This window comes from Pieris brassicae, chromosome 12 (assembly GCF_905147105.1).
Source record: "Pieris brassicae chromosome 12, ilPieBrab1.1, whole genome shotgun sequence".
Classification (NCBI taxonomy): domain Eukaryota; kingdom Metazoa; phylum Arthropoda; class Insecta; order Lepidoptera; family Pieridae; genus Pieris; species Pieris brassicae.
In genome coordinates this window covers 750,402-766,633 of record NC_059676.1, presented here as the reverse complement: position 1 = coordinate 766,633, position 16,232 = coordinate 750,402, and the positions used below count along the sequence as shown (strand labels likewise).

General features: G+C 33.1%; 1 protein-coding gene across 1 annotated transcript; it reads right to left on the bottom strand.

Moving 5' to 3' along the window:
* Window positions 1–93: 93 nt before the first annotated feature.
* Window positions 94–15,354, bottom strand: LOC123717282. Its single transcript, XM_045673198.1, has 7 exons — window positions 15,220–15,354; window positions 10,635–10,724; window positions 6,638–6,740; window positions 6,245–6,345; window positions 4,319–4,461; window positions 1,579–1,664; window positions 94–727 (listed from the first exon to the last, which is right to left on the bottom strand). Exons 2-7 carry the CDS (start codon window positions 10,692–10,694, stop codon window positions 627–629), a joined length of 594 nt encoding a protein of 197 aa, XP_045529154.1. The 5' UTR covers window positions 10,695–10,724; window positions 15,220–15,354; the 3' UTR covers window positions 94–626.
* Between the last annotated feature and the right edge of the window lie 878 nt (window positions 15,355–16,232).

Below are 16,232 nucleotides of genomic sequence, written 5' to 3'. Positions count from 1 at the left end.
TACTCAAACCCACCACTTGGTTGAGCATAATGTCGTAAAGGATTTCTATAGTATTCAAATCTCAGGACTCGAAACAAGTGAAGAATAACTTCAAAAGTTATAACACCATCATTTATTTCTACAACACTCTTTGGAATGTAATATTTACATTAACTTAATAAATAGTACAACAATAAATATTATGCTTTGGACTCTTAAAAAAATATTATGCAAAGAATACAAAGCTATGTGGACATTCCTTCTAACTTAAAAAACTATAATATATGTATGTCAGTTCGACAAAATTTAGGTAGGTTTACCTAACTCCGACACCGTTCTTGATATCGATAAATAGTATATGTATGAAAAAAGGCTGTACATTAAATACTACTTTAACAAAAAGATATCTTATTTTGAAGAAAAAAAATTAGCCCACAATTGATTTAAAATCAGCACATTAGCTTGTAATATTATAAAACAACTTCTTTAACTGATACAAACACGAATTATTACATTATTTAACAAACCCACCCCTGTTAATCACTCAAAACGTCGATTTATGTAAATAATGTAAGAAACACATACCAAAGTATGTATTTGTACAAATGTTAGTTAAGAAAAAGCTATTTGATACAGCTTCTGAAAGCTTAAGCTTCTGTTTCCAAATCAGCCTCAATTTCTTCTGGTGTCCTTAGGTCGATTGCAAAACGCTTCTTTGGCTTCTGACTCGGCGGCCTCTCATCCAGTTCTGTAATCAAACGAAATAATTAAATAATTACACTACAATGATCCATGTAGGCGTTGTAGAACATAGAACATTTATTTGTTGTCCAAAACGCTAAAAAGATTTTAAACTCATTCGTGCGAAAAAAATGTTCAATTGTTAGAACAAATAACATTTTTCCATATGGTAAAGGCATTTTCAAACCAAACATGAAGTATTACTACTAATAAAAAATAATTATCTGATCTTATAAACAATCGGCATGCATACGTCACCATTAATAAAACTTCAGCCATGTAAGAACGACCTAATTATTTATATGAAAATTAAGTATACTCACGGGGTGTATATACCATGTTACAAACAAAATATCAAATATATGCAGGGAAAAATACACATAGGTTTCAAATTATAATGATGAGAGCAACAACTATATCAAGCACACGGCAAGAATAAAAACTTTCTTATTCAGGAAAATTCAAGGAAATTTTCCCTATACTGTTAATAACGTGTTTTCGATTTAAGATTTGTCGTGGAAAGTCTCCCAAGTTAAGCATGACTGTTGTAGTCTTTAGGCTATAAAAATACTTAAAACTTATTTTTTGTTCCCTTTGGAGTAGAAACTCTAGGGCTGTGGGGTTCAAGTGCAAAGGCGCTTATTAATTGGCGCCTGATAGATAGTAACGGTGACCACAGAGCTCGCTCAACGAATAAGTATCTCAAAACAGTGAGGAAAAACTGTCAGTGTTAAAGGTCACATAGGAATATTTTAGTTTTTTATTTATAATTATTATTAATACTAAGTTGTTTAAAAATATTTGTAAATACTATATATTTTAGTGTTGGAAATAAATATTTCTGTAATATAAGATTACCTGGTGTAGTCTGCTTCTCTTTAACTCGTCTGGAGTAATCCTGGAAAGCAGCAGCAAGTGAGTATGTCAATCGACGAGCGGCATTCCTGAAAAATATAGTCGCGGATTAATATAAAATTGATAAAATGCTTTTATTTAGTATAATCATGATCAATAAATATGTATGAACAGAATTTAAAAAATTTAGTTAGACGTAAGGAGTAATGTGCTGGCCCGGAGCTTTAAAGAAGTCAAAGTTATTCTATTCAAGGCGCATTGTCAGTAATTTTATGAGCAGCCTATGGGCCCGGTTTATGCAGAAGGCGAATACGCTCAGTATTCAGTACAACAACACTTTTTGCTTGCTATTGGGCTTGCCGTGTTTCTGCATGGCATCAGTTATGTTTGCAGAGACCCGAACTGACCGTGATAATGCTACCATTTGGACAAGCGTATACTAGATGCATCGTGTTAGGCATAAAACTAATAGTATCCTGAATGTGTTGATTACGAAAACACGCATATCTTAAAACGTTGGTATGTTTCCCGACTGTAGGAGTATTTTTGTTTTGTTTACTTACAAATACTAACATAGGCACTAATTGTTACTAACTCTAACTAAAACTATACATGGATATAATATGAAATAAAGCAGTTATTATTACTATTATAATAATCATTATATAACAGTTTTGTAACTGTGTCATTCACCTTTATCTGCGTTTGAAGTGTTTACGGTTTAGCTTAGATTAAATGGCTGATGACTTGTGATGTCGATATTTATTTAGTAAATCATAAACACATTTATCTGATTTAAATGTTATCACTTATCGTATTAACGTTTAACGTGCTTAAAATTCTAGTAAATAAATATAAATTGACGTAAATCCAAGCGTTCTTATTCCGTAATTCCAAATGTTCTTTAAACACAAAAAATATGTTTTTTATCGATTAAAATTTTCACCTGATGTTAAGTGATACTGCCGCCCATGGACACTCTCAATGCCAGAGGGCTCGCGAGTGCTATTGCTAGCCTATTAAGAATTGGTATGTTGCCGGCTGCGCGGCAAAAACTGCTTTAAAAAACGCTCAGTTATAGAACCACGGACGTCGAGGTGATACAGGTAGAATTTCGCATTCTGCCTCGATTTCCGATGATGAAACTCCGGTATTAATCCGAACAACTCCTCTGAACACTCTCCATGGTAAATGCGGTAGACGATGCAGAGTGACCCCACATCTCAGCCCATTCCAAGTTAACCAAACTAAGTACATAATAACGTAGCACTTAGGTATTATAATACTATTATACGGCATAAAATAGTTTCGAAATTTATTTTCTCCGATAGAAAATCTTTAAGTATTTTTAAGGGTGACCTAGTTCTCAGAGTCTTCAAAAACGTTATCGCCTGGGATATTAAGACTAGGCCAAATGATTATTCACTATGAGATTAGAATGTCCGTTACACAATCGATATGAAGAAAACTACGAAATATTATTTATTGTTCAAAAAGAACAAAATTTTAAATGAATTAGAAGCCTGTCCCAAAATATTTGATTGCTTAACCAATCAGCCAAATGTATTACATATACATACAATTAATCTAATATTAAAAAAAAAACTGCGTGCGTACAAAGTACACATGTCAGAAGTGAATCTTCTTTGTAAATTAATTATTACTAAGGTAAAAGCCCCAATACATGATCATGTACCAGTATATGATCACTCAATGTATTTGTATATCTATATTCACACTGTATACGTGCTAATGATAATATAAATTAATAAAAATCTGGGTTAACTGCACAAGACGTTATGCGACAGAATTTCCATCTAAAGTTCTAATATGTAACTACTAAACGAATGCATCAACCAAAAGCGTATATTGTTTCCCGATCTCCCTTACTCCCTCTCGATCTTTGTCACTTGCTTGCTCTCTACTCTCGCCCCATGGCTATTTGCTTCATGCTACGTTTTCAATCATCCTTTGTCAATATCTCTCAATCGGTCTCGATCGCTCTCTACCTTTTCTTTGACAAAAACGCTGCACATCTTCGTGACGCTAATATTATTGTTATTGCGTTTCATCATATATTACGCGCCTAAAGCAGTTTCAACTTATTTATTCTCATCTCAATCTCAACCATTTGGCCGTGAGTACGAATACTAGTTGAAAATTTGCACAACACTCACGAAACCGCCATTTCTTTGACCCAAAGGCGATCCTACTTGTCTATAAAAGAACATTTGCAATGAAACAGACACCAGATGTAGGTTTAACAACAAACATAAAAGAGTTGTTTTAAACTCGTCGTCAGAGTAATAAATATTATTAAAAAAAATGAAAAATATATAATCAAACAGAAATTCGTGAAGCTTACCATACACTGAATTATTGTTTCAGTTTATAGTAATTATTAGTGAAATAGAATCAGTGGCGCTAGAACCTTTTTAGGTCTGTGTCTAATTCATAATCATTTGTCAATGTAAACGGTAAGTAGGTGAACAGCCTGCTGTGCCCCACACTCTTTCGACTTTTTGGGTCTAAGGCACGCCGGTTGCCTGACGATAATTTCCTTCACCGTTCGAGTGAATATAAAACGCGCACATAGAAATAAGGTCCATTGGTGCAGAGCTGCGGACCGAGCCTACGACCTCAGGGATGAGAGTCGCACACTGAAGCCACTAGGCCAACACTGCATTTGTTTATTATTAGGTACTTAAAGTAAAAAAGTCTTATATACATTACAAGGTTTTACCTGGATTCGCAGACGAAGGCGTGGCACTCAAATGGGTTCAGCCCTTTAACGTCAGCATTGTCCTTGACTATTATCATCGAGAAGACACGGGTGTAGACCAGGTCCTGGACGCCGTATGATATTGATTCTATGTTAAAAAATACCTGAAAACATATGTAACGTATCAAAAGTTGCAGCAGCCACTGTAACTAAACACGGAAGAACAAGAAGGAATCTTCAGTTCCAGAGTTATGTCACCTGTAAGGCTAGCTCATAATTAAAATTGCCATTGAATTGTATTGGGATTTCGTTAACAATTATAAGTAAGGGACTTTCGAAGTTTGTGAAAAATAATACCATTTGGGGTTGTTGAAGAGAAACTTCTTTAGCCTTAGCATGAGGTTAAAATTTTTACGGATGAAACGCAATAATAATAATAGCGTCATGAATATGTGCAGCGTTTTTATCGAGAAAAAGGAGAGACTGATTGAGACCGATCGAGAGAGAGTGAGAAAGGGCGAACGTAATATAATTGCTGCTGAATACATATGAATTATGATATAATTAGTTTCTGGCATCACCAATTACTTACATACAGCTCATGGAGGTGCTGCTATCTTGGTAATGAGAATAATAAAACACCACTCGTTTTGGGTGGTGACTTTAACATTAATTTCGCAGTTTTTATTTTTTTTTATAAAATAGGGGGCAAACGGGCAGGAGGCTCACCTGATGTTAAGTGATACCGCCGCCCATGGACACTCTCAATGCCCGAGGGCTCGCGAGTGCGTTGCCGGCCTTTTAAGAATTTGTACGCTCTTTTCTTGAAGGACCCTTAGTCGAATTGGTTTGGAAATACTTCAGTGGGCAGCTGGTTCCACATAGCGGTGGTGCGCGGCTAAAATTGCCTTGAAAAACGCTCAGTCGTGGAACGGCGGACGTCGAGGTGATACGGGTGGAATTTTGTATTCTGCCTTGACGTCCGATGATGAAACTCAGCTGCAGGTAATCCGAACAACTCCTCTGAACACTCTCCATGGTATGGATTGGTCATCGACGATTCGTTGGATACGGTCAAATGGAAGGAGCTGGTACTGGGGAGCCCCCGCCCAGAGGTGAGAACATATTCCATGTGGGGCCGTATTTGCGCTTTATAGAGTTGCAAGCGGTGGCCCGGAGTGAAGTACCGTCTCGCCTTGCTGAGCACACCAAGCTTTTTGGAGGCTAATTTAGCCTTTCCCTCCAAATGACCGCGAAACTGAACGTCGTTCGATATGTCAACGCCAATAAGTTGATAATTCATAACCATTAATAAAATTTCTAGAAGAAAAATAATAATAATAATCCAAACACGACAACTACGAATTCGGGAACGACAATCGATGCTAAACACGAACTTATATTGCATAATTTACTTATCATAATGCCAATGGAAATCGCGTCGAATAATGTAAATATCGAAGAAATAAATTAAATTTATAATTTGTATTAATTTTCGACTCTTTAATATTTTAATGACAATGAAATTCATTAAATTCCTAACATATCTTCCTTTTTCCGTCCCTCTAAGTCACGGAAATTTGCTAGCTTTAGTTTGCTAGAAGTTTCACTTCTGACATGTGTACTTTGTACGCACGCACATTTTTATAGTAAATTATAAACTTATTTATTATATAAGTGATGGCAGGAGAATGGTGCCCATTGCCTACCCATAGGTCTGAACACATCAATACAATGATAAGTCTCAACATATCTAATACCTTGAGAGAGGCACGACCAGTAATGAAGACTACGGAGAAGAAAATATACAAATAAACAATACAGGCGTAAAATAAATGTAATAATAATATGGTTAATCATTATCACCGTAAAGAGGCAAATTTTAACCCGTTTTTGTTTAAACCCTGGCTCAGGATTATAGCAGTTAATATTACGTAAATGACTTACTGTCATATGTTCGAATTCATCTCGTTTTGTGCCGTGGTTGAGGGTCTCCAGATGAACCCCTTCCACTGTGATCGTCAACTTCACGATTGGTAACATTTCACCTGGAAATCACAGTTAATAATGTCGTTAAAAGAGAATAATGAGTAGTGGCGTGTTGCTTGTATATTATAAAGGAAATAAATACATGAACATATTAAATTCGTTGTTTCGCCCCGGCTCAATATTTAAGGTACCTATTGTAATTTTAAGGAGAGGTAGTTTGAAGTATTGGATTGAAAGTTGGAAGAAGTCTTTCTTAAACCTAACAGAATGACATTAATCAGAATATATTTCAATATTTCTCTTTCAGAGTTTTATGCAAGATAACTTGGTAACCATTTTTCAGAAGTATACCTGGTGGTAATGCCTTAGCTGCTGCAACCATAAGGTCCACTGGTTTCCTTGTGTGCTTGATGCCCCATAGTCCTCGTGCATCGCTTTGACCCAAATATTTGACCTTCAAAAGAAAAAATATCGTATGAACATATCAGAAGGTAAAATTGACTTTATCTGGAATATATAGTAAAAATTTCGACGTATTTTATCAAAATCAACACTACTAGATAAAGATATTGTTACAATACTTCCGTTTAAGTCGTTTAGTTGAAAAAATATATATATTTACTATACTATAAAAATTATATACCAATGGCCAAATGTTTCATAACCATGTATCGACACACGCTGTCGAGTTTTTCGTCTAAGGCAAGCCGGTTTCCTCACGATGCCTTACTTCACCGTTCGAGCGAATAGTAAATGCGCACATAGAAAGACAATCTATTGGTGCTCAGCCGGGGATCGAACCCACGACCTCAGGCTTGAGAGTTGCAAGCTGAAGCCTCTAGGCCAACACTGTTCTTAAAGGCTGGCACTATAAATGCTAATGCTATACAGACTTGGTAAGTTTTCTTTAAATGAATTGTTATGGCAATAAAAGTGTAAATTAAAAAAATACCAACGTTATGAACAACACAAAACATTGGACTACCGATGCCAGAATCAGGCAATAAGGTAATTTACCTGCATTTCCAACAATTGAAACACTTATAGTTACACTGGGAATCAAACCTCGTACTGCATTTTACAAGTTTTAGTATAATTTTGTATAATTAGTCTGAACGCTACACTGATCCAAATAGATCGTTGTGTGAGGATAATTGAAGCGAGCGAACCGTTAAAAGGATATGACGTCATACAATGTCACTCAGTACCTTGGATACTATTACATTTATTTAGGAATTAATTTAATTTTAAGACTCGAAACATTTATGATATAACATTGCAAGCCCGGATGCAAAATAGTTCGTCTAGTATGGAAAGTAGTGCAAAGCGTAAAATACAAAAAGTAAAAATTGGTAAAATAATAGTGCTGAATTATAGATGGTGGACTGTAGACCTGGAAGGTATCAAGTCTTTAGATATTTGGTAACTTGATTTGCCAGCATCGACCCTACAAACTATTCGCTTTCGAAGCTAGAAAATTTTCGTCGAGAAAATTTTGAACTAGACGAACTATTTTGCATCGGGGTCGTACAACATTTACTAACATGAGAAGATATACTCCAATAATACATTGCGTATGAGTTAAATGTATCTTACAGAAAAAATTCAACAGCAGGCAAGGAACAGAAAACTTATCAGATAAAATACAGCGATTAAAATTTTTTAAGGAAAAAAGAATCAAGATAAAATAGAAATAAAACAATGAATAATAAATAGAAGCAATTTAACAAATAACATACTAGAATTTATTAACTACATGGTAAACTCAAGGGACTTTTCTGTGTGTGTGTTTGTTTTGTGGAAAGAAACGTTAAATCACGTACAACAAGGCAAAACCAACCAAAGTCGAGTAGTTTTGTATATTTTATAGACACATAATTGAGGTCATAGGTTCGATCCCCGGCTGTGCACAAATGGAATTTCTTTCTATATGCGCATTCAACATTCGCTCGAACAGTGAAAGAAAACATCGTGAGGACCTGCTTTAGACCCAATATGTCGACGGCGTGTGTGAGGCAGAGAAAGCTGATCAAGTAGCCTATCAAATTGACAAATGATCACAAAATAAATACAGAAATCTGAGGCCCAGACCTAAAAAGGTTGTAGCGTTACTGACTTATTAATTTTTTATATACACATAAATCATAATTGTAACATACTTCATCAAAAACTCTCTCTGGTTTTAATGAGCTATTACAAGACACAATTTTACTCTCTATATTACGGTTCGTTGAATCCATTTTTGGAGGTACTTTCTAGCTTGATACAAATATGATCAAAGAAACGTGCCTGCCCTGTGTCAGACCAGGGATTAGGGCTTCATGTAGGAGTATCGAATTTCGGCTTTGTTGAACATCCAAAAACGAGAATACAATACGAAATGTATATATCAAAGAGTGACGGAGATTTTATTGCCAGTTCTAAATAACTACTGGTCTTGTATTACAAAGTATTATGTCACATCCTTAAAGTATAATACAAGGACCTTAGGGTTAATTATAATTAAGTCGATCGTTAATATAACGATGACACATGACGTTTAAAACTAAACTTAGGACAATGGATTGAATACAATAATTACACTTTAATATTATCTTTTATTTAAAATATTAAGTTACCTATAGTAGGTAAATTGCTTTCAAAAATTCTTTTTGCTATATATATTAACTCCATAACTTTACTCCATAACTTAACTGAAAATAAATAAAAAGCGACTCCTAAAATCTGTGGCCACACTCAGTCACAACCGATGACGTCACACACTGAATCGCGCTGTCCAAATGTTCAAGCATTTCATTACATATATCTATCTAGGTATAGGCCTATGATCTAGCCCGTAGTGGTTCGAAGGCATGATCCCAGATCATAATGATCGATGACGCCAGATCCTAAGGCCATTTAAAAGTCTACAAATTCAGGCACTTTACTACTTTAGTAAGATACTTTTGTATTTATATTTTCACGCCATCTTAAATTTATGTGTTTAACCGTTTCGAAGAAGAATATATGCTCTCCATGTTAAGCGTAGTTCGAAGATGGCTAATTCGATACCCACTTAACCTTGATTTTTCCATTTAAAACGCGTATTCGCAATTCCGTTACGCTCTGTATATTTGAGCATTGCTAAATCTAAAACAATGCGTGTACTCGATAGTCACGAAATACACATTACGTAGCGAGAGTATGATGTTATCTACGTTTAGTTCATTATGGAGGCTGATTTTACTATTTAAATTAAGCTTATTACTCGCGATATGAAGATGCAGCAGCTGTATACAAAATATATAGTGAATTTAAATAACATATAAATTTAGTCAAGTTAAGAATTAAAATAGTTTTAATTTTTTTACTTTTCTTAACTTAATTACATCTTCACCAACGGCTTTTCAGCCCCTCTAAGCCTCCGCAAGTATCTCTCGCCATCACAATCTATCTCGAGTTACTAGCGTCCAATTTCGAACACCCATTGTTTCGTGGTGATGGACAACTCCATCTCACCAACGCAGCCTCGGTCTACCGGCTTTTCTCACCAGGTTGTGAGTTGGTGTTAACTCACAACTTAATTAAGCTTAAGTTAAGAAAATTAATAGCAAATATAAAAACGAAAAATTTCTGAACTTGAAATATACATGATTTTGACCGGAAGTTCTTGGAAGTTGGAATATTGATACACGGAAAGTTATTTAAATTGTGACCTTGAATAAAAACCCTCATGGTTATGTTTTGTCATTTCGATAAGTATTACGATTTTCAGGGTTTTTTTAATCGAATCATACACCGTCATAATAAAAATAACTTTATTATTAAATCTCTAAAATCGTTAGTTTACCACAGCCCTTAACACTTATAAAAGTTTATAATTAATACAAATTTAAATTCACCTATATTAAGTGATAAAGAATTTCATTTTAAATCTCAACTTTCACTGTTCTTCATATCGCATATCTTACAGAAACCTTATAGTACAATTAATCCTCAATTAGTTAAATAATGATTGATCGTGTTTGTTTGTGACCATGAGAGTGACAAAGACAAAGTATTCAATAGATATTTAAGGCTTATAGTATTAACAATTATTATATACATTTATATAGAAGTTAATATTCATTTTTTTCATTACGATGGTAGATATGGCAAGATTTTTTAATTATATATATATATGTTAACTTTCAGAAAATATCATTTAGATTTATTTTATTATTAATACAATATTAAATTATTAGATTTTTCCAGAAGCCCGCTATTTCTAAAAGCTTAAAGATGGTGTCATTAAATTTCACAGATAACTAATAGACATTACAGATAATCTAACATATACATAATATATTTAATCAACTAAATAACTCACTTGAAAAGTAATAGGTAAATCACTGACAGTGACAGGTCCTTCTGTGTCCGCCATTTTCATCCTACGGTGTAGTCAACTATTAACATTCATCTGAAAAAAAAAATGTAATACATGAATGTTGTCAACAATCGAATTAATTATATACTCAGTTCTATTTTGGAATGAAAACTTCTTTAGCATCGTTGTGTTTGTGTGTTTTTCGAAAAAGCGACCGATACCGATTCGACACGTTAAATCTTATGAATTTATGTGTCTCATTTTACTGTCGCCTTTTCGTTTCATCAACTTTCAAACATTAATTATTTAAGTGTTTATTGAAATTAATAATTGATATTAAACATAAATTTTAATATTGAAATAAAAAAAATGTATTGAAAAAAGTCTAATTTACATATTATTCATTATAAAAACTTTATTAAACATTGTAGTTTTTTGTAAATAAAAAATTGCATTTAACATTAAAAATTAAAATTATTTTCGTCTCATTATGTTGAAACCAAAGTTGTTGTGAATTACACACATGTTGTTTTTTTGTTTACACTAGACTCGAGTGAGCTTAACGTGTTTTATGAATGAAGAACCATTGTTCATTTCTTTCGTGTCAGACCCACTTTCGAGGTCCAATAATAAAAGATCCAAGCTCAGACGACAGGCTATTTTTACCATTTGACTTTTAAATTTTTATTTTGTTTTCGATAACGGAGACTGACCGTTGCCCATGTCGCCACCATTTGGGCCCATTTGGGCTTTTCTTATTCTAATTAACCGTTGTTTATCTAATTATTTTAACATGTGCAAGTGCATGATGCATAGTGCAACCATTACCGTTACATGTTGTAAAACAAACTTGGGGTTTTAAAAGAGTGACGGTTATTGGTCTAGCCGTTCTACGCCCTTGATTTGAGAACTGGCTGTAAAAGTAAGTTAAAAATACTTTAATATGTTCATTATTGTATATTTATTTACCCATAAAAATAATATTATTCTAACGTTGTTCTATTTAAATATAACGTGTGTAAACTTCAATAATATTTCTTAAGCGAAACTACTGCGTAGAAGTATATGAAAACTCATTCAAGAAAAATGTATGAATCATATATAATAATTATCTTATTAAAAGGTCAGTTAATGTCACCTTCCCACGTTACAGTACGTTATGGTTCACCCCTATGTTTTGCATCAGTGATTACATTTGCCACCTGCGCAGTTAATGGCTAAACAGCGTATTTTCTTTCTAAAATAGTAATTCAGTAGAACCTTTCATATATGATATATGTTTGGGTCTTAGACAATCCAGTTTCCGCACGATTATTGAACGTATGCACAAGTGCGCACAATGACAGAGTTATAAAATAACCGGGATTTAAACGGCCTGAAACTGGAGTCCCCGAAGAACACATTAATAATAACTTAATTTTCATGATTTCATTTATATTATATTTACAATTTCATTGCACAACGGCGGCGTCGTTATTTTCAGATTATATCAACCCTGCCCAATCATATGGAGAAAGCATTTATATGAAAGCGCTTATCTTAATATTTCATCTAAATTATACAAATATTCAGATTATTTCTCCGTCATATAACTACGTCAGTTACGTCCTTATTTAAACCACGCTTTTGGCTTTAAACTATATTACACAAGATTGACACACGAACAATCGTATTGAAAATAATTTTTAAGTATAAGTTGTTGCAAAAAAACAGTGTGATAAATTTCTATATATAAACAATAAAATATATTTCATATTATGGACTGTGTTACCTACATAATGTAAGCGCCGCAGGCTCTAAAATAGGGTCAAGAACAGATGGAAGAACCGTTTTAACAGGTGTATTTTACGACCCTTTAAGAGGTTTCAAAAAGCTTCATAAGGGAATGAACTGTAATTTAACATAAGCAAACATATTTTGACACTTTGGTCAAACTCAAAATCTTCCAGACTTAACCCGGGTATTTTCCATATTATAATAGATCTATAATTGTAATCATTGTCTACATAATGAGCAAAGTTGGTAAGCAATGTACGAACTGATAAGATATAAGCACCTTGAAGCGAATATGTAGTCTATTTAATCAATTTTAAATACTTTATTTGGAATTAATGCAATAAAATTTAAAACGAAGAATATATGTATGTATATAAATAAAAACAGGACATCTTTAATCTGTCCTATAACACTAGGTTACTCCTTAGATACGAACTATGTTTCCATATCAAGTTTTTTATCAATAGTTTTCTATTTGTCGCTACGGAAATTATTATTGTTAAAGAGATAAGAAAATTAACTTTAGCATACGCTGATATGACTTGCATAACTATTAAGTATAACATAATTGCTTAGTTTATAGATTCAAGAAATAATAAAGGATTTACTATATATATATTTTTTTAAATAAAATAGGGGGCAAACGGGCAGGAGGCTCACCTGATGTTAAGTGATACCGCCGCCCATGGACACTCTCAATGCCAGAGGGCTCGCGAGTGCGTTGCCGGCCTTTTAAGAATTTGTACGCTCTTTTCTTGAAGGACCCTAAGTCGAATTGGTTCGGAAATACTTCAGTGGGCAGCTGGTTCCACATAGCGGTGGTGCGCGGCAAAAATTGCCTTGAATATTCTTAACCTACAGTAATAAAAATAATTAAAAATGGATAAATAAACACCTAAAATGAGTTTGGTGACTTGTGACAGTTAACCTTTATGCTGGAACCATTTCAAGAACTTCGTATTTTACCTGATACAACTTATTTACAGTATGTTGAGACAATTCATACACGTCACATTTGTTATAAATGTAAAAGAAACAAATTTGTAAAATATGTTTTATACTAGTTATCTTTGACGAAATAAAGGAAGTGTGATCGCCAGAATGGAACGGGCATGTTGTGCCACCACCACGACATATATTCATTGCGAAGTAGGTAATCCTTTCTTCTGACGAAACAGTATAAAAATATTTATTATCATGATATTAGCTTATCAAAAGCATGATAAGACTATCAACCGATGACAACATTCCTACTTTATGCGTTTAATACATTTTAGTCCTTAATTGTTGTTACTTGGGGCTTTCGAAACAAATATATTTCCTTCCAGGATATTGGTGTTATATTAAACACCAACTCGCGATCGCCATCCTTAGTTTGTTTTATTTATAGCTAAAGAAAGAGTTTGAATTGAAGGGCCAAATAAAATGAATAAATAATAGTTGTATATAAGACTATAATAGTATTACATACAACTATTGTGTAAAACTATGAAACGAGCCGTCGAAACTAAATATATAAAGAATGTATAAATAGAAGTTGTACAGGTTTAAAATTCGCAAGTGAACTATAATGATTTAGACATATATGTTTTTTTGGAGGTTTCCTGTGATTTCCTATAATTTGAATGTCAGAATTGTTCATTGTTCAAAGTCATTTGAGCGATAATGTTTGAGACACCATAACGAACAGCATATGTATAAGAACTCTGTTCCATAAGCACTTCTTCGTATATATAATATCTAATATATAATGTTTTATGTATATTCAGTATGTCTGAGAATCGGCTACCTCTTTATGACAAGGGTAAAATAAGGCAAGATAAAAGTTATGGGGTGGCCATAACTTTCATTTTTATTTTTTATACAATTTTTTGTTTTTATTTTTTTTATGATACAACGTACAAAAATACATACAACACTAAATTTTCACCCCCTCTACAATTAATTCCCATTTTTATTTGTTAATTATAAACTTATGACATGAACTCTCAGGTTTATATAGAGAAAAATTCACAGAACAACCTAAAAAGTTTTCATTCCGGAAAACCAAACATACTCTGGGGTAGCATAGCAAAATGTTCCATGTTGGTATGTACTAAAAAGGTAGGCTAAGTAAAACTGAAGTTCGCGGGCGCAGCTAGTTATAATATATAAAGCTTTTAGTAAATAAAGATACTTATTTTGATTAAATTTAAGATAAGTTCCGTTTGCTTACTGCTTCTTACCCTTCATCATTCGCCATCAACAATTAACTTTTTGTCTAACACATAGCTATTAATAACTGCTAAACATTGGGTGTTCAAATTGCAAATACTCAACATTAAATTTATCCTAGGAATACAAAATTAAAACGAAAACGAAATTCTTAATAAATATTCATTAAATAACGATATAAATGTTATCAGTTATGTTACGATTCACTTAAGATTTCGGTAGACAGTGGAAGTGTTAGCCAAGTGAGTCATGCATTCGTTTATTCAAAGCGCGAAGGTCCAGAGTTACCCTAAATAGACACGATATGACAGTAAAAGAAAGCAAGACTACCTTTATCAGTGGATTATTACAGAGGGAATGAGGAATTGAATTGTTATAAGAATAAGTCTGCAACATTTTTAAATCAAGTCTGTTAAATAAAGGTTAAACGTCCTTCTTTCTAATTGAAAAAACTCTTTCTTAAATATTATAACAGTTAAAATTTATAAAAACCGCGGCTTGTAAGATTACTTACATAATATACGATTGTATTTATCATAATTAAAAATCCATTTAGCTAACTCACGTTAGTAATACAATTAACAGTTACATAACTTACCATCAGAAAAAAACAATATATCACAACACTAAAACCTTCTTCGAAACGTAAAAAAATTAAAACACAAAATGGCCGCGTCCGCCACGCGCCGCGTCGAAACACTATTGTGAATACGAACTAAATTCAAAATCGTAATGTGACCACCATATTTTATTGAACTGCAAGTTATAATGCATTTTCCCTTTCTATCATACATTTTCACGTCGATGAGGGCGACGAAGAAGCTCAAACTAAAATGGTTATTACATTCGCATATCACATATGAAGTTTTTTAGGTCTAGGAGTTTAGACTTTATTCAACTGTAATAAGGCGGTTAAATGTATGTTCAAAAATTGTTATAAACCTTGACTAAGGTGATGTGATAAGAACATACAGACTGATGCCTATATTATATGATACCTATAAATTTATTTTATTTATTGTTTTGTCTTTTGTATATTAATTTTTATGAACCACTTTAAACCTCAGATATCACGTCACGTTCATACTTTAATTTGGGCGCCAAAGTACCAATCACTTGGAGCACTTTAAAAAAGGCCCATAGAGAGTTATTATTAACTAGTATTGGGAAGATTATAAAAATTGTCACTGATTTAGAAAAAAAATATTATTCATAAAATAATGTTTTTACGTATATAGCACTTTTAATATTTAACAAAAGCACCATGTATACTATGCACATGTGTGCGTGCCCACCTGTTGTATGTGCGTCGATAGCGTTTAATGTGTCACGTATAATGTTGCTCTGCCAATCGATTTATAGTTCAAAATATATGTATTGTGTAACTCACACTCGTAAACATATAGATGACAAAAGTTTACTATTAATTTATGTTGTGATCTCAGCTTTGTACTTAGTTATTTATTTTCCAATAATTTATGAGGAAATTTGAAAAATATTCGCTTTAAAATTTTTACATATTTCAAATTTGCTATATCATTTTTTACCTTAGATATATATAAATATATATATTTCCTGAGCCTATTAACGTTTTAGCTTGCCTATGGATGA

Bases quoted from the DNA above. Each gene is read 5' to 3' on its own strand.
- LOC123717282 (XM_045673198.1), bottom strand. From the start codon at position 10,694: ATGAAAATGGCGGACACAGAAGGACCTGTCACTGTCAGTGATTTACCT. The intron at 6,346-6,637 runs GTATACTTCTGA...TGTGATTTCCAG, and splicing joins AGCTAAGGCATTACCACCAG to GTGAAATGTTACCAATCGTG. The intron at 728-1,578 runs GTAATCTTATAT...GTTTGATTACAG, and splicing joins AGAGAAGCAGACTACACCAG to AACTGGATGAGAGGCCGCCG.